Source organism: Typopeltis vanoorti, chromosome 22 (assembly GCF_054136105.1).
Source record: "Typopeltis vanoorti isolate ZY-2024b chromosome 22, IOZ_Tvanoo_1.0, whole genome shotgun sequence".
In the NCBI taxonomy this organism is placed as follows: domain Eukaryota; kingdom Metazoa; phylum Arthropoda; class Arachnida; order Uropygi; family Thelyphonidae; genus Typopeltis; species Typopeltis vanoorti.
Window position 1 is genome coordinate 48,197,651 of NC_143570.1, and position 22,950 is coordinate 48,220,600.

Sequence of the window (22,950 nt, forward strand, 5' to 3'; positions counted from 1 at the left end):
AACGTACGAGAATGCAATCCTCGGTGGAATGTCTTTGGTGAAATATAGAACCAGGTCTTAACGACAATCAGAACAAAGATGATGAAATTACTAATCATGTCAGAAGGAAAAGAAGAATATCCAATTATAAATTAGAATTTGTGCTTAGATTAACCGGCAGATGTAATAAGCATTGATGAAAATAAATCGGGAAACTTAGGACTGTCCTCAAGAATGGTGAGCTTATTTACTCTGTTTTTATAAATTACATGTACTGAATGATATCAGTAATTGAAAACATCAGGTACACGAGTAGTGTACTGGTTTAATCAAGTGGTTTGTATTTCTGTTACTAGACATTTATTATGTATGAAATGTGCGCACTCTTTTTTTTTTCCATGTTAGTCAATGGTTGCTTAAATTCTGTAGTTTTATTGCAAAAACAGTTAAGTGAGGTTCAAAAGTAGACTAAATCTATGGATGACATATGTTAAAGAATATTATTTATTTTTTCTGCAGTATCTATTATCAAGATTACAAATGTTAACGGCCTGTCATCCGTTTCCTTCGTCTTATCAAGACGGATGGCGACAATCTAAATGCGTATTTAGAAATTTCCTGTGCGTTCACAGAATTCATCGCTTCTGAGAATGCAAAATGGAGCCAAGTCATCTTTACCCCTGTATGATTATTTATATCTGCATTTTGTATTTTTAAATCAAAAAGTTTTGGATTTCGTCATATATCTTTATTTTAATGACCAATATTAAACTAAATTTTGTACATTTCTTTTTATAACATCGAGTTTTCCTAGAGGAAAATTAAAATATAACGCAAGTAATTAAAAAACAGAAAGGAATAGTAAACGAAATCGTAGTTGTAGTGGGTACGAACGATTTAACTGGCGATAAGTTCAGCATGAGAGAGGACATGAAAGGGTTGTTGAAAGAGGCGAGAGTGAAAAGGGAGAAAGTGAAAATCGTTAGTATTTTACCACGCTATGATAAAAATGGATTAAAAAGAGGGGCTTTGATGGCAAACGATTCGATGCGTAGGCAATGTAGAAGGAATGGAAGCGAGTTTTTGGATGTGTGGAGTAAGTTTGAGGGAAGATTGGATTTGTATAAGGGCAATGGCCTACAACTGAATGTGTTTGGTATCAGGAGTCTGGAAAAACTAATAACTGGTATGAGACCTAACACAGAGAGTCAGGCAAACTAAATTATAATGGGAGAAATGGTGTGAGTGTGAGAGCGACAATTGTATATAACTCTGTTAATGACGGGAATGGGCTTTGTCATTGAAATGTTGACGAGGCGAGAACGATTTCGAGTTTGTGTTCGTCCTGTTCAGACCCATCATATGGGTGAAAACATGTCTACATGTGTAAGGCAATAGAGAAGAATAGAGATCTGCAAGTTGTCCAACTGTATCAGGCAGACTGCAAACAAGAGTATACAAAAGAACATACAGGTAGAATACAGCCATCCCTCGATTAACACGGTTGATTAATCCATCGGTGTTACCGCGTATATCAAAATCGCGTTAATCAGATCTAATAATCAATGGTAAAAATTAGAATTCGTCCATGATCGATTACTGTATTAATAATTCGTTTTATATGGTACTCTTTTAGGAAAGATAAAAAATGAATGCAAAGTAAATGTTTATTAAATACTTGTACCTACATTATTTACTGCAATTTTTTTTTATCAAAAGAAGTTATCAATAGTGGTTTGAGCAGTTTTAGTTTCTTTCTTATTGGCTTAAATTCTACGATAACAAGTAAAATGATTCTCCAGACCTCGGCAAACAAGCAATAAAACAAAGAAAAAACGCTGCAAATATAATACATGATGGTACAAATTAAGTGGTTATTGAATCCAGCATTATTTCACGATAGCAGAATATATAGAAAGTAAACGTTTCGACGGATGCAAGCAAAAGCTACCTTATGGGCAACTCGTAGTAAAGGTGGAGTAAGCTCCAGATCACTTTCCTTAGTATTTTCCATAATGTAAAGCATATCTTCTAGAGGAGATATATGATAAATAAGCCTTTGGCTCTCTATTTCAGTAATACATGATGGTTTATTTATTTTCAGTTACAATCTAAAAATTATTGAACAAAGAATAAAAAACAACAACTAAACCATACTCTACTAACATCGGAGGTCGCGGTATCTCTCTGATACAATTTACTTCAAATATCTCAACCTTACATAACATGTGTTAAACCAAACTGACAGCAAAAAAACAGTGCGGAATATCACTCGTAACATATGAATGCACAGCTTCTCATGACCTCCAAGCTATACACTGAATTGTGTAAGAATATTTATATTAAACATTTTGCATATATCTGACAGATCAGCTGCGAGCTCCGCAGGGTTAAAGGCGCCTTTATCAAAACTTTGCCACGTATATCAAGGGATTACCGCGATTAATTTCGCCGCGTTAAGCATGGGATACCTGTATTATATCTGTACACGAATGCTAGGAGGATCAGAAACAAAGGGGTAGAGTTTGTTGCCTTAATCAATATGTTGCGACCTCAGATTGTAGAAATTAGTGAGACCTGGCTATCAGAATCAGATCTACTAACTGGTATCGAGTGTCATGGGTAAAATATCTTTAGGAATGAGAGCGTGGATATGAGAGGAGGGGGGGGGGCTTGCTGCTAATGATATTGGATGACTTAAATCCTGTTAGATTTGAGACCTATGAATGTAGTAATAGTACTAACAATATTTCATGTGGCAGTGAGTTTGAAGCCATCTGATGTGAGTTGAAATCTATCAAGACAAATTACATAGTGAGGTGTTGTTACAGACCTGGTGGATCGGTTGCTGGTGATGAAGAAATGGATCACCAAATAAAAAAGGTGAGCGGAAAAAGGCTAATCATAATGGGAGACTTTAATTATCCAAATATTGATTGGGTAGTAATAGAATCTCTTGAGAAGAATGAAAATGCATTTAATGAGTTGTTGTGGGACAACTTCCTCAAGTAGCATGTGACAGAAGGAACTCGAGGTCAAAGAGTGTTAGATTTGATCATAGTGTCAGCCGATTGGTGACAGTGATAATGCGTTACTCACTTGTGAAGTGACTAAGTTTATGAATGTTTCACTCAGAAAAGGTTTACATGCTGAACTACAAAACAGGAAATTATGACCAACTGAGGAGTAGACTGAGTTCAGTGGAATGGGATCGATTGCTGGATGGAAAGAATATCGATAGTGCATAGGAAGCATTTAAACAATACTTGAATGATGCGATACAGAATGTGTCCCGATAGTTCGAAGAATAAATAAAGTAGGAGTCAAATGGATGTGTAATCTTATTAAGCAAAAGATTCGTAAGAAAAGGGCGATGTGGAAGGAATACCGTTTGCATAAAGATGACGTCCATTATGAACGTTATAAGCAGCAGGCTAGAATAGTCTCAACTGTTGTAGAAAGCAAAGTCTGATTATGAAAAGAAAATGGCTCTGCGTGATAAAGACAACACAAGAATTCTATCGATATGCTTCAAGTAAAACGAAGAATGAATATGAAAGAATAACTCTTTTCTGATGCCGTGAGGGTTACAGATGCAGAAGAGATTGTTCAGTTAATGAATGCCAATTTCGTTAAACGCCATCAAACTGGTGAACGCAACATTGAGCTCTCTGTTACCTCTTCACTAGAAGAAGAAACGCAGGTGGAGGCCAAGGTATTAGAGCTGTTGCACAAACTGAATAAGAATTCAGCATCAGGGACTGATGGATATCAGCACGTGTGCTAAAAGAGTGTTCAGCTGAACTGGCCATTCCTTTGACCAGGATGTTTAATATGAGTATCAGAACAGGGAAGATTCCACAGGAATGGAAGGAATGTATGGTAATTCCATTGCAAAGACCGATGTCCAACTATCGACCAATTCGTATCTCAGGTGTGGTGGTGAAGATTTTGGAAAAATTGGTAAGGGCCGCATTCAGAAATGGGTTGACAATGAATATCTACTTTGCAATGAACAACATGGGTTTACTGAGGGAAGGTCATGTTTTAGAAACTTGACCACATTCTATAACAATGTTACCATTGAACTAGACAAAGGAATGGATACACCATACTTTTGGATTTTGCTAAGGCGTTTGAAGAATACGGTTCTGTTATTCAATCTGTATATTAATGATGTTAGGAAGGATTTGAAAAGCGACATACAGTTATTTGCTGATAATGTAAAGATAGGCAGGCTAATCAGGAATGCTGCTGATATGCAGTCTTTGCAGACTGATTTGAATAGGCTGAATTGTGGGCATGGAAAATGAGTATCAGTTCAATGTCAGTAAATGTAAAATCATTGACTTGGGCATGATTAGATATCCAATGTCGTATTATATTGGCGGGATTAGGCTAGAATTAACTGATGAGGTTAGGGATCTTGGAGTGTTAGTAGATAGGAAGTTAAAGTTTAGGGGCATGGGGTAAATATTGCAAATACAACTCAAAAGATAATTGTAATGCTGAAAGGAACGTTCAATGTAAAGATAAAGATGTTGTTTTGCCTCTTTACGAGGCCTTGTTATGAACTCACTTGGACTATTGTCCGCAGGTCTGGTTTCTGTTGTGATTCTGATATACTGGAGAGAGTACAAAGGAGAATGTTAAAAATGATATCAGGATTGTGTAATACTGATTATGAAGACAGATTGAGAATTTGTAGACTGCAGACACTAGCAAACAGTAGAAAGAAGGGTGATATGATTGAGTCTTACAAACTTCTAAAAGTGTCGTATTAGATTTCAATTGATGGAATTTTTCACTTTAGGGTGGGTTGTTAGGACGAGAAGGCATCCTTGGAAGCTGAGAATGAAGGCCGCCAAGAAGGGTCTGAGGGCTAGATTTTTTCTCTCAGAGGACGGTGCGTGATTGTAATGGATTGCCATTGGATGCTGTGAGAGCAAGCAGCGTGAATGAATTCAAGAACAAGTATGATAGCTTGTGTGTGTGTGTGTGTGTGTGTGAGATCTCCCTCGATGAGTCTCTGACTCCCTGGAGTTTTCTTTTAATAATAATAAGCAAGCATTAATATTGCTGTCAACTACTTGGGATTTTTACATGTTATTATTATGAATCCCGTCATGACAGCTTGTAGGTATACAGTACACATGAGTACCGTGAATTGGCGAAGAGTTAGACAAACCGTCTGTAGATACCAACTAGGGAACATTTCCTGTCCATATTACTCGTTTAGTAAACAGGGTAGTTGTTTCTGTTTTAACGACTTTCGATTTTACTACGGCCGACAAATCTGTTGTGTATGAATGTTAATCAGCGTATTATGATACAAGTCGACTGCTTATGTCTGTTTGTCCTGACGAATCGTCCAGTCATTCCATGCCGATTTACTGAGAGTCTGAATATATATTCAAGAGTAAAAATAAAAGGGCATGGTGTCAGTGAGTCTCGGGAAGACCTCTAGAAATAGCGAAATGTTCTTGAGTTTCATCATTAATTCTTCAGTAATCTGTGGCCACCATTTCCTTTGAGATGACGAGGAACAATGACCAGAGTTTTTGTCATTTCCTAGATGGATTGTGCAAATAAACGGAGTTTTAGTATTTTTCTTTGCCCCTTATTTATTCTGAAATTCCTTTTTTATACTGCGTTTGTATCATGTGGAAAAAATGCACATATCGGATGACTGGTCCCGGGAAAAATCTTAAAAGATTATTAATATTGGGTTCCAACAGGCTGAAGTATTTTTTTACAATATCAAATTTACATTTAGGCTGAAATTTAACATTATAATAAAGTTATTTTTGTCTATCTATTCTTCTTGGTGATTGAATTCAATAATTATCCTTATATAAAGAATAACTCATCCATGATTGTTCACCTGTAAACTCTTTGAATAATAGTATTCTTCTCATAACACCGTTACGGTAAATACCTTAGTTACCGTAAATACCTTTAAACATCCCCTAAATTAAGGTTGGATCTCTAATTTATTAAGAATAATCTTTAAATTACTTATATGCACATTATACTGTTCGCTTTTAGGTTATTAGACATTATTAAATCTTTAGATAACACGTGGGCTTTCCTGAGAACAACGAACGACAAAAGAGGCCAAGTTCCGTTGCGAAATTTTCTGCAAGCGAACGTCATTTGCTTCCGAGTTGACGTACGCTATACATTTACGTTTTGCTCACTCTACTTATAAAAAAAAAAGTACTGAATTTAAAGACTGCACAATTTCCATTTCATCTTTTGCATTTCGTCCTATTGTTTCTTAGGTAGGAATAACATTCTTTAATATTGGAGAATTTTGCAGTTTTTGTATCTGAATGTGTAAAGATATTCTCATTTGGACAAAGCTTAAAATTCAATGTGAGAGTAAGTCATCTTCGTTTAATTTACCTAATCAAAATCAGATAAATTATTTTTTTGAAATGGTTCAAATAATTATCATAAAGTGTTAATTTGCTAAAATTTTAATGTTGACCTCAAAAGAAGTCACTTTAAATAATTCCTCTCTCATAAGGAAATAGTGGATCTACATTACTTTTGGGAGGAACGATTAAGCAAGATTTTTTGAATGTTTCATGTTATGTTAATATAAAATTTTCTTCACTTTTCACTAATGATTTTACCAAATATTTCATATGAATATGTTATACTTCCGTGAAGCGTATAGACAGATTTCATTATTGCTATATAACTGAAAGCATTTTGTTCCGATTTCGGAACAAAATGAAGTTATCTATAAAGAATTATATAATTAAGAAGTTATCTATAAAGAAAGTGTAGTAAGATTATTTAACTATTAGAAATATTGAGCGACAATTTTAAGTGGAGGTACTCTGTGTTCAGTACTATCGACAGAGTGTAGCATAGAGGCAGCCTGCCTCACAGCGCGGCTTAAGAAGGGCTCTCGTTTAGCCATATTGAGGAAGGCGCCGTCGCTACGCCTACTGGATAGGAAGAAGAGAGTTCAAAAATCTCTTGACATCATTTAGGATGATCCATAGTCAGTCATCCTACAAGTCTCAATGACTGAATGGAATTCATTATATTATTAGGTATCGAGAAATGATTGTCTTTGTCGTTCAAATTACACAGTGGACGACCCTTTTCTTAAAGTAATAAGATAGTCTACAATTTTATACTAAATTAATAATAGTTATTAATTTAAATAAAGGGTTAATATTTTTTCATATGATTTAAAAGTATTTTTTTATTTGTAGATGGGAACTATGAATTACTGAATGGATAAGGAATTCAAATCCAGATGCTTAATTCTAAAAAAAAAATACTCAGTAGGTATACTTTAAAAAACAAATTAATTTCCAGTAGCAGGTGTTTTGAATCATTGTTCTTGAGTGTATTGGCCAATAAGTCAAAACTGCAAATCATGAAACAGATTCGTGATTTTGGAAGGATGACTTTCCATTACCTTCAAGTATCAATAATGATGTCAGCAGTGTCAGTTGGAAGTCAGATCGAAATATCAGATTTAACAAACAATCGCACAACAACTAACTTCACAGCAGCAAATTCTTCTGAAAAAATTATGCTTTCGCATAACAATTCCACATGCTCCAAGAGTGGGACTAAGAATCCTTGCGTTATGCCAGCGGATTGTGTCAAAATGTTTACTCAGGAATTCGTTTCTTGTATGAAAATATGTTTGCAAACAAACACAATCTTGCATCCTAATGGAAGTCTCACAGTGATCGATTCGCTTAATAAAACTTATCCACCTGAAGTGTTTGCACTATACAACGACCGTGTACTGATATGTGCGGAAGCGTATATAAAACGAAAAGAATCTAAACCCGTGGAGAAAAAGTCAGATGCATATTTTTATCTAAATATGACAGGTATAGGAATATCGATTTTCTTCTTGATACTTCATTTAATTGTTTTCTGTATAGTTCCTAGTCTTCGAAACACACCAGGATGGAATCTGGCCTCTATGTGTGTAGCTTTGATGCTTGCATACCTCTTCATCATCATTGCTGGAATATATGAAGTACGGGGGATTTATTGCGTGGTCACTGCAGAACTTCTCTACTACTTTTTCCTCAGTTCTTTCCTCTGGATGAATGCAATAGCCTTCGACATATGGTATGCATTCAGACTAATTGCTCGTAGTTTTCGAGTGGTTCAAAAATTTCAGTGGAAAAGATTTCTGGTTTATTCTCTGTATTCTTGGGGGATTTCTCTAGGAGTTGTTATGGTGGCAACTATACTTGACAATGTTCCCGGCATAGAGGACGGATATCGTCCAAAATTTGGAAACGAGACTTGCTGGTTCCGTAATCCAAAATCCACTTTGTATTACTTTGTGGCCCCAGTATACACATTGCTTGGCATCAATTTCGTGTTTTTTGTTTTGTGCGCTTATTCCATCAGGTCAAATAGCATTCAAAATTCAGAAAACCAAGGTCGTTCATTAAAGAAAAGTTTCTTTATGTATGTAAGACTAGCACTGATCATGGGCATTAGCTGGACTACTGTAATAATTGCAAATGTTTTGCGTTCCCCAGCTGCGTTCTACATTTTTACATTTTTCAGTGCATTTCAGGGCCTTTTTATATTTCTTGCTTTTTCTTTAACTGGTAAAGTGCGTGCCATTGTAAAAGAGAAATTCATTAACAGAATATTATCACGATCTAAATCCCAAACAACTTCAAAAGGATCGAAATCCCAAACAACTTCAATGTGAATTTAGTCTCCAGATTTCTTGGTATGTTCAGTGTCAATTTATGAATATTATTTCACCAATGTGCGCTATAGTTCCTTCCTTGCTCAGTCGATTTTGAATGAGTCTTTAGTGTGAAACTACCTCCAATCAAATTTCGTGTAAGATGGACTTTTATCCGTCCTTTTTCCTCTTTGAAACAAGTTTTTTCATCGCGTAAACAGCGACGATAAGGCTGATTTCCTCTAAATTCCAATTAGCTTTACAATGAAATAGCGCTACATTGAGATCCCTTTATGACTTTGTTCCACACCAACAAGTAAAGGGCATGGTCGTAAAATATCGGGACGCCAGGAAATTCAATATTTTCATTTAAATTTCTTGCAAAATATTTCCAAAATGTCAGTGTTACATTTAGCATGAAAAATGATATCAGGATCCAATAGAAATCTGAAAGTTCAGAGAAATCTAAGAATTTTGTATTTATGAACACTTCAGTAAGAATCCTTTATCGGTTGCAGATGAGTTGGCAGCCTCAAAAACAGGACTTTCAAGGAAGGCCGCAATTCGGTGCCAGTTTTAATATCGTTTTCTGTAATTTTTTTTATTCAAAAGTTACTGCTATTTGTCAAATGTCTAGTATAAAGCAAATGTTAAGTTTTTTTTTTTAAATTAAGAAACTACCTCATAAGATTTATTCCTATGTTATGAAAGTTGTTTAAAACTGCTGTGTTACGTTTGTGTAGCATCATCTAAAAATTATGCGAGATACAGTCATTTGATTTTCAGTGACTGTGTTTGAGTTTTTTTTTCTATTACATGATCGTTGCCGTTCGTTACGTTATTGTACACATCCTTCTTACTTTCACTACTCTGCTTGTTTTTCCTTTGATTTTATTAATCTTTATCTTATCAGTAGTACTGCATTATAATATGGTGTTTTTGTGTTATTACTTGTATCACTAATTGCTATAATACTTATATTGTAACAACAATCTATATTATCATTGTATTTTTTTTATTCCTAATAAAGAGTTACCAAATCACGTGTCCGATATGAAATATATTCCTCATGCGGCGGAAATTCAAATAAGTATTTGGTTCCTTTGACTAGATAAATGGAAATAAGTATATATGTGAAACTTTATCTATCTTTATAACTGGATCTGAGTTATTTACTTGCAAGAGTTTTCTCACTCTCCCACCACTGTTAACCGACCAAGAGAACAGTCAAATACAACCCATGACTTCACTCCCCCCTCCCCCACTCAACATCCTCCAAGTGTTTCAATTTCGGTGTTTTCAGTTCTCGATTGCTTAATAATGTTATGTAAGATTTTGGCTCTAAAATAATTACAGCGATAATCTTAAAAATGACAAGTCTCCCGTACAAAATTAATTAGCTCTACAAATTATTGCACAGGATTGACGCATCGTCATTCGGAAGGCTAATAAAGTTAACACAAAAGTTTTAATGAATTCGAGAAAGCAAAGAAAAATTGCAAAGTGTTAAGTTCGAATCAATCGGCAAATGTGATCATGCTCCACCAGATATTTAAGGAAAGAATAATGCTCTACTCTCTTCCATCCCATGTACGTTTCCTGACCCCACTGAAGACCTGACAGAATAATAATATAAAAAATCCAATAGATATAATCTGTTAACCAAAATGAGATTATTTTATATATTTAAAAATACAATCACTATGTGCGAGTCGGACAGTGAAGCCACAATGCTCTTATCTAAATACATGAAAAATAAACTTACGGTTTTTGAAAGAGACAGAATCCTATAGTAACTACAAAGATTTCAGAAGTTTCTCGTTATGTTGTAACTTTTTAAATTAATGGAAAATGTAGTTTCAATAAGGACTATTTCATTTCTTTTTCTATCTTGTAAAAGGTAATATAGACCGATATCTATAATATACACGATAAAATATCACGAGAATTTAATTTCATAAAAAACATCCACTTATTTGACAAAATATCTTATGATGACACCGTTTTGATGTTTTGAAAAAAAGGTAACCTCGTCAAAATGTAAGATAAATCAAACAGTTTCATAGTAATGGCCCCCAAATAAATTTTAGCAAAACAAAATACATGTACTTTTGCTTGGCAAATATTATGCATGGCCATCTATCTTTAAATGGAGTGACTTAAACTGCAATTATGTCGTTGCCGATTTATTATTTTCATAACCAGTAATGTATAATCTGTGTTGTGGATATATGTAATAAAAACCTTTTTTTATTGGTCTATCTATATACATTTACGAAAGCATTTATTGCACTCTACGACGCTTGACCGCACGACGAAAGGCGTTCGAATCTAGTCGCTGACTAGAGGAAAATTTTCTAAGCCTTTTCTCGACCGATTCCCGAGTTAGTCGATCTCTGTCACGGGCTAGCGGGTTTTTTCTCCCGAAAACTCGGGTTTTTCGTCCCGTAAACTCAAGAAAATCGGCCATCGAACCCACACGATTCTCAGACATTAAAATATTGTGTTAGGGTTAGGCACCACGAGATGGCGGCACTTGCTAGACGCCTTCTTCACTGCGTACCGATTAATTAGTGATAGCCTTGGGCCAGCTATCTCTGATTGGCTACCAGTGGAAATTGAACTGCCCACTCAATCTCCATAAATTAGATAGGGCTAAACGGCCTCACCTACTCCCTATAAATCGGGAACAAAAAGGTATTAGCTGACTTAAAATACAGCATGTTATACCATAGTGTAGTTTAGCCTGCCAAATCATTACAGTGGATAGACTACCGTTTTGGAGTTAATAATGGAATATGGAACAAAGATATTACGTCTTCAAATTTTGTGTTTTGTTGAACTTTTACCTTTTTTTTTCCAGGAACAATATCCTTGTTATTCTTGAATACTTCTTAAAGTGAATTCAGAATTTCGATAGTTTCACACACAGTAATTTGTACCATCTACTATTTAAAGTAATTATTAAACAGTTATGACCAGCCTATGGGTTGAGCAGAGAGGTTTAAACATTTGAGGTTTTTTTTATTAGTCATGAGCATCCATTTTGAACTCTTCGTGGCTTACGGGATACCCTAAATAACTAGTAAAAAAAAAAAAAACACCTAAAAGTAACTGTCTGTATATTCACACATTCCTGTTTATTACCCAGTTTTACAGTTGGTTTCGATTTGTTCATTAATAATTTAATACGAAAATTCGTATAAAGTACAAAATCTTGGATGATTCTTTAATAATAGCATAAGTCAAGATCTAGATTGAGCAATATTCAGGAAAAACCTGCAGATTTAAATATACTGCAGGTGCATTGAATAATATTTTGATATTGGGCAAAATAAAAATTCTATGAAAATTATGAGTAACACTAACTAAATTTAAACTTTATTCTCATATATGGTGTCAAAACATTCCGAAGATCGTTTTGTTTAATTAGTTCGGCAATTTGATGCACTTTTTTGTACCTATTTTGGTAATTATATTCGCTTTCAGCACAGCACGCACTTTACCTGTTAAAGAAATATAGATAAGCACTTAATATTATGAAAACATAAAAGACGTTTGCAATCATGCAGTAGTCCAGGAAATATCAATAATTAGTGTTGCATACATCAAAACGTTTAATTTATTTTGTTGTTCTCCAGGAGATGTTGTCCTCCAGGAGATGTGTTTTGGCATTAAGGGTAAATATTAAGATTAATGATCAGAGCTTAATCTACTTTTACCAAGAGTTGCCTTGGTCTTATACCACTTTGAGCGTTAGCTAGACCTCCAATACGTGCAGGCGCAATTGACTTGTTTGTCTGTTTGCTTACTTGGGAAATGGAGTAAAACCAGGTTTAAAATAGCTTGGTATTTTTAACATTTATTATACCCAAGGTAAAATACTTTCTACATAGAACATATCTCGGTTATTCTGCAGTGGGATTTCATTAAGACTACTTACTTCGTGTCCACTCGGTTATCCTAGTGGCTCTGCGCTTCGCAACGGCCTGGGGAAGGAGTGCCCTTCGACGAAGTGAGGAGATTCCTCAACCATAGCCAAGTTAGTCGGTCTTGGGCGTGGACAGCAGTTTTTTTTTTCCGCTAGTTTATCTGAGATTTTACATCCAGCAAGCAGGAAAACCGTCTCTGTGAACACACAGGCTACAGTCATAGGAAAGCGTTGCCTTCCTTGCAACGGGAAACCACCTTGCTCATAGCCATTTCCCTAGATAGTAGCGTGCATATAGTTGCCCCTAAACAGCCGGAAGGCTATAACCACCCACACTTACTTCGAACCTAACCGGTTTTGTATTAAAACACAGAAAAAAAAAAATATATATATACACACACACACACACACACACTGTATTATTAAGTGATATCATATCGAAACCGGACAGGAATCGTAAACAATTATGTGACTGTCTTCTACGTTCCATTTGTCAGATGACGGGCTGAGTTCCCTATAAAATATTTGCCTTGTGGTTCTATCTCTGGCAATTTCATACTATTTCTACTTCATAGACTGCAGCCAAGTTCTTTTTGGTCTACCTCTCGATTGTATTTCTTAATTGCTGTTTAAGAAATTATAGCTGTGATATCATCTCTATAGTTTAATTGCTGTTTGACTATTGTTCAGACCAGTGAGTCTTATTTTTCTTAAGCATTTCATTTCCAATGTTCTGATTTTCTAATCGAGTCTCCATACGTTGTTGTAGGTATAATAATGGATTTATACAATTTCAATTTGAGGCGTTTTTTTCAAATGCTGTTATTTTTCGATGGCGTTTAATTTATTCATATTAGTCCTTTTTTTTAATAAACGATGTTTATTATTTTTGTAGTCAATGGAACCAGTTTATTGTTTAAAGTCAATAAAATTGCTGTTTAGGTGTGTGACTGTCTTAGGGATTATTAAAGTCAGGTGGAAAGTTAATAAACTAGTTTGAGTGAGGAACCATGAAAAGAGAGAGAGAGAGATTATTATTTGTCTGAGACATTTTCCTTAGTTTGGAAGGAAGATTGAAGAAGGCGATTTTGTTTTTATGGGAATTCATGCATTCCTTGTATATATGTATGAGAGGATGAATTGATGGATCGAACTGTCAGTTTTACTTATTTTCAGAAAATTGTTTCTTCTCCTCTCACTATGCGAAGGAGGCGATGGGATTTAACCAGTGGATTTTAAATCATCCTTGTATATTACCAATGATAGAACGGTTATGTGTTCAAGCTTTCTAGAAATAGCGATTTTCAGTTTTTATTCGTGTTTTGATTACTTTTGAAAATTTTCCCATCTATTTTGTCTCCCCGGGATTTTGATTTTGCTTCTTGTGGGCTGATAAATCAACGATTTCCATGTTTTTCTCCCTGGGAGGGAGAAAAACATGGAAAAAACAAATAAATGGAAATATATTATTTGTGCTTTTAGGGAGGAACAGCCATTGCATTTTGCACATTAAAATTGGATTTAAAGGTGTGGAGCATTCTCCCTACAGCTGGAAACTAGCTGTACAAGACTTTTGTCTATATATTATAAACAAAGTTATCCATTTTGAAAATAACGAACAGCCCAAAGTAAATGTGAGAGAACGATCCAGAAGTGCTGTATTATGATTATGTTGAGGAACATTTTACATGGTACATTAAAGTAAATAAAAAGGGGGGAGGATTGTTGAGAAGATCTTTTAGTTTTCTATTTTACTGTGCTATCTGTGTGCGAGTGAATACCACAAAAATAGGCATGAATTCCCTTTTTTTCCCCTTGTTTAAGACAGAAAAATAACTGAAAACTGTAAATTTTTCAATGGTCCTTTCTTAATGGGGCTGAATATTAAGACATACAAATGATATATACACATTCACTCGTTTCTTATCTTTATTGCTACTGAAAATAAATGTTTTATAATAATCAGAAAGACATTCAAACAGGTGATATTTTACAACAGGATTAAATTTCTTTGCCTGAATAAAAGTCAACTTATGACACACATTTGGGGAGAGTAGAAAATCAACAAAAATAATTAACTCAATCAAGAATCAACCGAAATGCTGTCATTTTATAACACATATCGGTTGATCAACATGCAGTCAATTAACTACTGATTATTTCATTATCAGTTAATGAACTAGTTGTTAATCATGTCATATATATATATATATATATATATATATATATATATATATATATTAGATAGCTATTTCCACCCGTTTCGTTCAATAATATTGCCAATAGCTTTATGAAGTAGTAAGCATACTATGGACGAATATTCTAAAATATCGCGCAAAAAATGGTACTGATTATCTACAAAGATATATGTTATGGAGTAAACGGATTTATTAACAAAGAAATAGGTTTACACCTGATGATATGTACAGTACATCCACAACTTGGTGGAATCTTGGTCGAATAAAGCATTAACGATGGTAGATTACGTGCTCGAAATGGGCACCTTGTCTTTCAAGAAAGGTTTAGAAGAGCATGCGAATGTTCTCTGTCAGCTTGGACAAGGATTGGGCCATTTGCTGTACATGCCGTTTAATTTTATCCATTAACTCATCATGATTTAAAGGCGGGTAATGGAATACCCATTCCTTCAACATACCCCAAACGAAGGCATCAAGTGATGCGAGATCAGGAGACCGTGAAGGATACGGGAATTCTATGAGCCTCGAAATTATCCTCCCGGGGCAACTGTTTTCTGATAAATAGGCTCTGGAACCAGGTGATGTGCGACAAGTTAGTCCGTCCTGTTGGAATACTTGTGCAAGAAATGAAATGTTTTTTTCACGACACATCCTTCTCACCTCGGTGAACGGAACCAACTCCCTCTCGTTGTAGCGTTCGCTATTCAAGGTCACAGTTACACCACTTCTTCAATGAAGTAGACCTAATTATGCCATGACCCGGTACGTCGGAATCTATGATGACGGTATTTGCTCGGAGCAAGCTTACTGAACTGCTCATAAACGTGTCGTAGGCTTAGACCATTTGCTCTACCAACTGCGCATGAATGAAATAATGCTCACCAATAAACGTCTTTTCTTCGGTCAATACCACTGCTACAGCTAAATGTAATGGCTGGACTCTACACGTCCACTTCTATTAATGTGCATGCAGTCGAACAGCATATCTCATACCACAAGTACTGAAAGGATTGCCGAAGTTTAGCACTGTTTTTTTAACCATACCGCAGTTATCTCATTATTATTAAAAGCTATAATTACCACATAAAAGAAGCACAGCATACTTTCCTATGTTTTCCATTCAAGAAATTTTATTAATCAAAATCACAAAAGTGGAACGGAGGGAAGACTTAAGTACTACCATACGAAGGCAACTTCAATGTCTAGAGGGTTGTACTGACACTAACTATTGCTCAGTTCCGAAACTTAGTCTCAAATACATATATTTTGCCAAAAAAAGAATAACAGATTTTTAACTTTAAGAACTTTTATGATTCCAACTTTAAGTCGTCTTGGCCTTGTCTACAATAGTAAGATATTTAGACCTTTAGTAAATAGTAAGACTTTTTTTAAAAAAAGGAAGAATCGCACATGCGTCATGGAAGACTATTAATTTTAAGCAAAGAAAATTTGGTGTTAAATTTTATTTTATTATTTTTTGTGCGTGTGATGCCTGCTTAGGAAAGGTTGCAATCCTATAGTATATTATTAGACCCTTGGGTTGGCTATGGATTTTGTTTTAATTCTTTCCATGATACGAGGAACCTTTGAAAAGTGATTACTTGATCACATACTGAGAGATTGTTTTTACTCTTGCAAAACACACCTCTAGCAGGAGAGGACACCCATTCAGCAGACCTAATACATTGCTTGTTCCATTCGGTTTATTTGACCTCTTCCCTATAAAATCTTTTATTACCTTCATTAAAACTGTATTCAGATACAAGGAATTTTTGAGCCTCATTCTACTTGTATTCCGTAAGAAATTGCGATAACAGGTAGGAATCAATATATACTATTGATTTAGTTTAATTAGTAATTCTTGAAATTAATTGTCTTATCACAGAGAAGCTGAGTTTTTCTTAGGTTCACCTTTCACAAAACAATTATGCAAGCACCGTAAAATAAAATTAATTCATAGCAACCTCAAAATTCCACTTCTTTCATTCAAAATTGTAAAACCAAGGGAATTTTGACTAGTTTGTAAATTATGGGAATATAAAATCAACAGATATTCTTATTAAATGTTCATTTTTTTTACAGATAGGAATACGAAAACATAATAAAATCATGTATTCGGAATGATATTGTAACCATATAAATCAATATTAATAATGTCGGTAATTTGTATTTTAAAATATATTAATATTTGGTTCAGTCATCGTTGAATCACACTTAAAAATACGAACCATCAGAGTCTGTCTTGGTCTCATTATAATCTAAATATTACTCATTCAGTTTTAACAATTAAAATTACACAGTGATTATATGCACTAGTTTCGTACAATAAAAATTGTCTCATCAGGATTCATTTTATCGACCTTATTTTGTATTTCCAGCCGAAAAAAAAATTTAATTTAATTTACACTTCACATAAATGTCAGAGAGTCCAATATAAGTAATTTACATTTTAGAATGAGGATGTTATTTGATAATTTATTTCTCGTTCTACACAGCTAGGGAGAGGAGAGTGCAGAAGTTCCTAACCCGCTGACGAGAGAGAGCGGATCTACAAGTATTCTGAGCTGGAATGAAATAATATTTATTTTGAGGTAAATGCTTGTTATTTTCAAATAGCGAAGATAATTGGACCTTTTGCGTGAGCAGTTAAAATGAGGCAATATTTCAGATATTATATGCATCGGAGATGAAGATTTAAAGTATTCTCTCTTTTTTTTTTAATTAACATATTAAAATCAATATCACAAAGTAATTGCTACACTAACACAGCATTATGACATCATATAATCTGGAAGGATGCTACGAGAATTTCAGGAAAACTCGTTTCCGTAATTAGACTTCACATATACAATCCATAAACAGCATATTTCGACAAACAATTATTTTAATCCACACTATACATATAATATTATGAAATTTAGTACTCACTTTTTCCCTCTACCAGCTATTTTCCATGGTATCTCTCACAGCAATTAAACTGTTTGTTCCACAAATGAACCATGAAGATTCAAATAGCCGAAGTCATATTATTCAGGGCACAAATTTTTCGCAGAGCCTCAGTAGCGTGCGCTTGCTAAGCGAAACAACTTATGTTAGAATCCCACCGATTTGTTGCAAGTTTTTTCTCTTAGTATCAACTTAGTCGATCTTGGGCCGAGGCTGAGAGGGGGAGGTGTTGACTCTTCCCCCCCACACACACAGACAAATCGACCTTGAACACACACAATTTCAGAAACCGACTTCCCCCAACGATCCCTATTAAATTTACTTAATTGCTTTGAAGTGCTTAAAAATACCGAAGAACACGCATGTATGTATTAACTGCATACTGAACCAATACCAAAAAGTAATTTTGAAATTATCTACACGACACCACAAGAAGATGCATTCTCATTTGAAAAATGAACAATAATCGTGATTTTTACGAATTCAGAGCTACCAGATTTCATTAAGCAACTTAGTCATACTATAATTTTTTAATCCTACTCAGATACAAAAATTATGATAGCATATCTTCCTTATAGTTGTAATAAGAATAGTTTCCCTTAGCCAACAGATTTCATGGCATACTTATTTTTTTTCTCTGATTTTCAAAGTGCATTTATCCGTTCTGTGGATTGTCAGAATGACCTCTATATATGTGTAATATCCACAGCTTGCAAATGAATACTTGTATACCACAGCAAAAGTTCTTCGCTTTAACTGCTTCGATTTTGTAATTGTTTCTCACGTTTTGTCCCACCCAGATACAAATATTATGTCATGCATATCTTCCTTTAGCTATTTAATCCATTTTATGGATCGCTGAGAACCATAAATATCCTATATCTCTTGATTAAAAATGCACCTGAAGAAGATTCCTGTTGTTATAGACGGTTTTTTTGCAACCAAAGGATGTTTCCTCTTAATACCGTTGCTTATTATTTTATTAGTGTTTTATACTATGTATTGTGTGACTTTCTCGTTGAAATTTTCTGTTTTCTTCTGTGATTTTTTGTTGACGTCTGCTTAGAGCTTTGTCACACAACGAAGCCAATGGATGTGTATTAGTTCCATGGTTTCTGTAATCGACAGTTATCTGGGAGAAGCTCGTCTTCGAGTCTTGTACCCAGAATTTTTCATTTTACATTTTTCTTACCCAGAATTACAAACGGAAATCACTACACATTGAATTTTTCAAATATGTCCAGTAATAGGAGTGCAGTCACTCAACCCTGAAACAGCACCAAGAGGTGATTTTACGCAATGTTGCAACCGGAGTTACTTTTAACTGGAGTAAACCAATTTCGTACACACGCATGTTGGGAGTATACGTTTCAAAGAATGTACCTAAATTAGGCAAAACCAATAAACGAAATATATAAATCACAACATTGCTGATATTTTAAATGATATTTCTTCCTTGTGCAATAAAATCATCTTAAAGTGCTAATGGAATTATAAAAGCACGTTTTTCATTACCTGTTTATCCCCTAGAAACGAGAATGCTTCTTAATCTTAAGACACTAAGTAACTATAGACAATGGTCAACATCACTCTACACCCGATCATCATTGTCAAAGTTATATTCCCACAGAATGTTAGATAACACGCAGTTTCCTAACCTTGAGTAGTATATGAATATGTACTTGCATAATCGTAGTAGTCGATTGCGCTCAGTTGGTGAAATCAAAATCGCCTTTCTTTCTTGCAGGGCAAAAAAAAAAAATCCGGATTTTCTCTTCCAAAGATAGCCGAAACTTTGCAAGCTTGGGAGAATGGAAATTAAGTTTCTGTAGTCGGTGATTAGAATCGAATCTAGGATAACTAGATAGAAAGTACTATGACTCTACGCAAACTAATATTACACCGCCATGTAATGATAAAAAATTATTTTTTAAAAAAATAATTGCTTATGAAATAATTTCTGATGAATAAAGTATATTAGAAACGCTTTCTCGTTGGTATTTAGAGGCATTTATCTAAACCTTCGCTAATTTACGGTACTAATGCATATATATTACAGGTATTATTCACATACATAACATGATAAAAGTCCAACGTAGTTGACTATAATATTAAATGCTTGTTTTTCACTAGAAATCTAGTTTAATATCGATTATAAAAATTATTAAAATTAAATATGACGTAATTGCGAAATTTTCATGTTTAAAATACAAAAAACAAAATTTGGAAATTTTGGAAAGGTTGGAAATTGTATATTATTTTATAAAAATCCAGTCTTTATCGTCTCTATTCATTTTAAGCAATCTGTTTCGAAGTTAACTATTTATATTTGACGCTTTTTTTTTACAAATATCTCCAAACATTCGCAGACATATATATATATATATATATAATTGATAAAATTAATTTAAAATAATACACACTGAAATATTTAATATTTATTTTTAGTAGGTCGCTATGCGTGGGGAACTTTAACTATCAATTCCACAAACTCACCCTGTTGCGATGGTGTATCTGGCTGCGTTTTAATTAAAATACAACATTAATTCAATCCAATGCAAAACAAACTGGATACACGAGACTCGTAATCTCAGCGGAGTTTGTAAAGTGCTATAAATATCCTTCATAAAATTGAAATCCATGTGTTTCCAACCGAAGACAAAACTAGAGAAATACGACGCTTTCTGCACGTGCTTTACTAAAAATTCGTTAACATACTATAACACAGATGAGAGCAGGAACCTGCACTTATTAGTGCTCCAATGATGAGCCTATTGTTGACATGGGCAGGACATTGTTTTTTGTTGGTATTTTTTATTTTAAAATTAATACAAAAAAAAACAGATAGAAATAGTCTGAAAAAGCACACGCAATTTATAAACATAAAACATTGGCGTCATAGCCTTCTTCGGCCATAAATCCAAAATCACCATCCAACATACTCCAATAAATAATTAAACTCAGAATATACTTAAGGTATAGAGATATCATAAAAATGACTTCTATGATACGATATTGAAATTATTCTACAATAAAGTAGCTTATTTTTCTGATCGCTCTGTCATGACTGCATTAATTCACACTTCAATACTAACGTTACTCCTTATCGCAAATTTTCAATAATAGATGCATGGCAAGTTCACGTTAGAAACTTCAGGTATTTGTCGGACATTAAAGGAATAAAAAGTGGATACAATAGACAGTGAATTAAGAGATTTTAAATTGGTTACCAATATTATGGTAACCTTTCGCTTCTGTGTTTTCGGAAGTTCCGATCCAATATTATGATAATGGCTGTATGTCATGTGTAAGGAATGATGAAACTTGGTAGGACTTGTGAATTAATTACAGAGCAAAATGATTAATTCATAACTGAACTAATTATCGAAGTCAAACAATGAATAATGAACATGTATGCATGCTCAACTCCCAAATGTGCAATGGTGCGCGAGGGTTGTTTGTTCTGGTTCTACATGTACGATTAGCAGAATAAGTGTTCCAACTATAGGCTATGCAGTCGAACTCATTTTGTGAATAATGAAGTTTTTTAACCTGTATGACGTCCCTTCCACAATTGTGAATAGGAAATAAACTTATGTAGTGCTGTCATTGTAGCCTGCTTAAAATAACATATTTTCGTCTTACTCAGTCAATCGTTTCTAGATTAAAATTAAAGCTTGGATTGCCATACGTTATACTAAACTCATATTAGGGTGAATCTCTGTATTTTTGAAAAGTTATTTGTTACCCTTTTTGTTTTGCTGCTTCAGTTGCTGAGTGGACAAACAACGTTTTGCCAAGGACGGTTCGCTGGTTTGAATTCCATTGAACCAAGAATGTTTGGGATCGTTTATAAAATGGAAGATTATTTTATAATCTGGTGCGATAACATAGTTTTGCTTAATGGATCCTCAATTTACACGATAAAAATTCTACTTGGTCTCAAGAATAGTATTTTCCGAGTATTTAACTTCACCCATTCCTTGGAATTACTATGCATTCCAACCTTTCTTTTTGCAGTTAGCTAAAACTGAGGAAATTCTTTAAAGAAAATCAAGAGGCTGCTAATTTTGATAGCATAAAAGCACAAACAGTTGTCAGGTCTATAACTTAATAGCATTTGGTTGGGAAAGACATTTCTTCCCCTTTGGTAGCTTGCTATTGATTTTCTAATAGAAAAGGACGTTTACTCAAGAAAACAAAAGCAACGGGAACTTAATTAACAACGTCAGGGTGCCTCGTTGTTTCGAATCCTGACGTTTTTCTTCTTGCACTCTTTTTAGTACAGATTTAGGCGAAGATATATTTTAATTAGTCCCTTGTTTCGCCCTTAAAGGTGTAAACGGTGGAATTCTTTCAATTTGTTTTTCGCTTTAATGTTTGCCTAACCTTAAATGGAATCCGGACAATCAATAATTAATACCACCGTTCACCGACATCAGAAACTTAATTAAATTACACCTTATGTGATGGATTTCCTGTCAGATTTAAATTATCAAATTAGATTTTATTCTATTTGAATGCGATTGTCTCTGTCTAGTCCCCACCACATTTTTTTTCTTTCGCCCTACATCTGTTTCTTTCCCATATTAATCCAATTAATACTTTTCCTTACTTCTTAGAAGAACACTTTGACACATTCTGCTTGAAGTTGACTTTTGTTGAAAACAGGAAATGACTTCGCTTATAAAACAGACCATTATATGAATGGTATTTAAGATCAAATTATAACTTGATACTAGCATCCTGAATAGTATTGTCCTACGTAATGAAACTATTTTGTCATTTTCAATATGCAGTTGATAGGCATAGCGTTTCTTTCATAATAATGTTTTAAAGTTCCATCGATCCTCATCAAGTCTTTAAATACAAGGCCAGTCATGATAAATATAATGCAAACCTCAATGCTATCAACTTTGACTTGTTAGTGCAAACATATTTATTTCGCATTTATTGTTAAACAATAAATATTTTTCCCTTCTTTAATAAAATAATTTTTATTAAAAAACGTTTAATGAGTAGTAAATCGGCTTGATTGGTACAGGTTGTCATGTCATCATAACTAAAGAACTTCATTTGAGCTGAGATTAATGAATAAGATCAGTATATTCATGATATAAAAATTATATAAATATTCTTTTTGTCGTAAGTGACATTTGCATGCAGGCATTTTCAACCAAAGAGTGTCTGCATTAAGC

At 34.2% G+C, this 22,950-nt stretch overlaps 1 protein-coding gene across 1 annotated transcript; it reads left to right on the top strand.

Annotated features, from left to right (window-relative positions):
• Nucleotides 1-1,266: 1,266 nt before the first annotated feature.
• Nucleotides 1,267-9,675, top strand: LOC150094404 (G protein-coupled receptor Mth2-like). The gene is made up of 3 exons (XM_090412460.1): nt 1,267-1,365; nt 2,782-2,862; nt 7,259-9,675. The coding sequence occupies exons 1-3, from the start codon at nt 1,267-1,269 to the stop codon at nt 8,696-8,698; spliced, it is 1,620 nt and encodes a 539-aa protein (XP_090268586.1). The 3' UTR covers nt 8,699-9,675.
• Nucleotides 9,676-22,950: the final 13,275 nt, after the last annotated feature.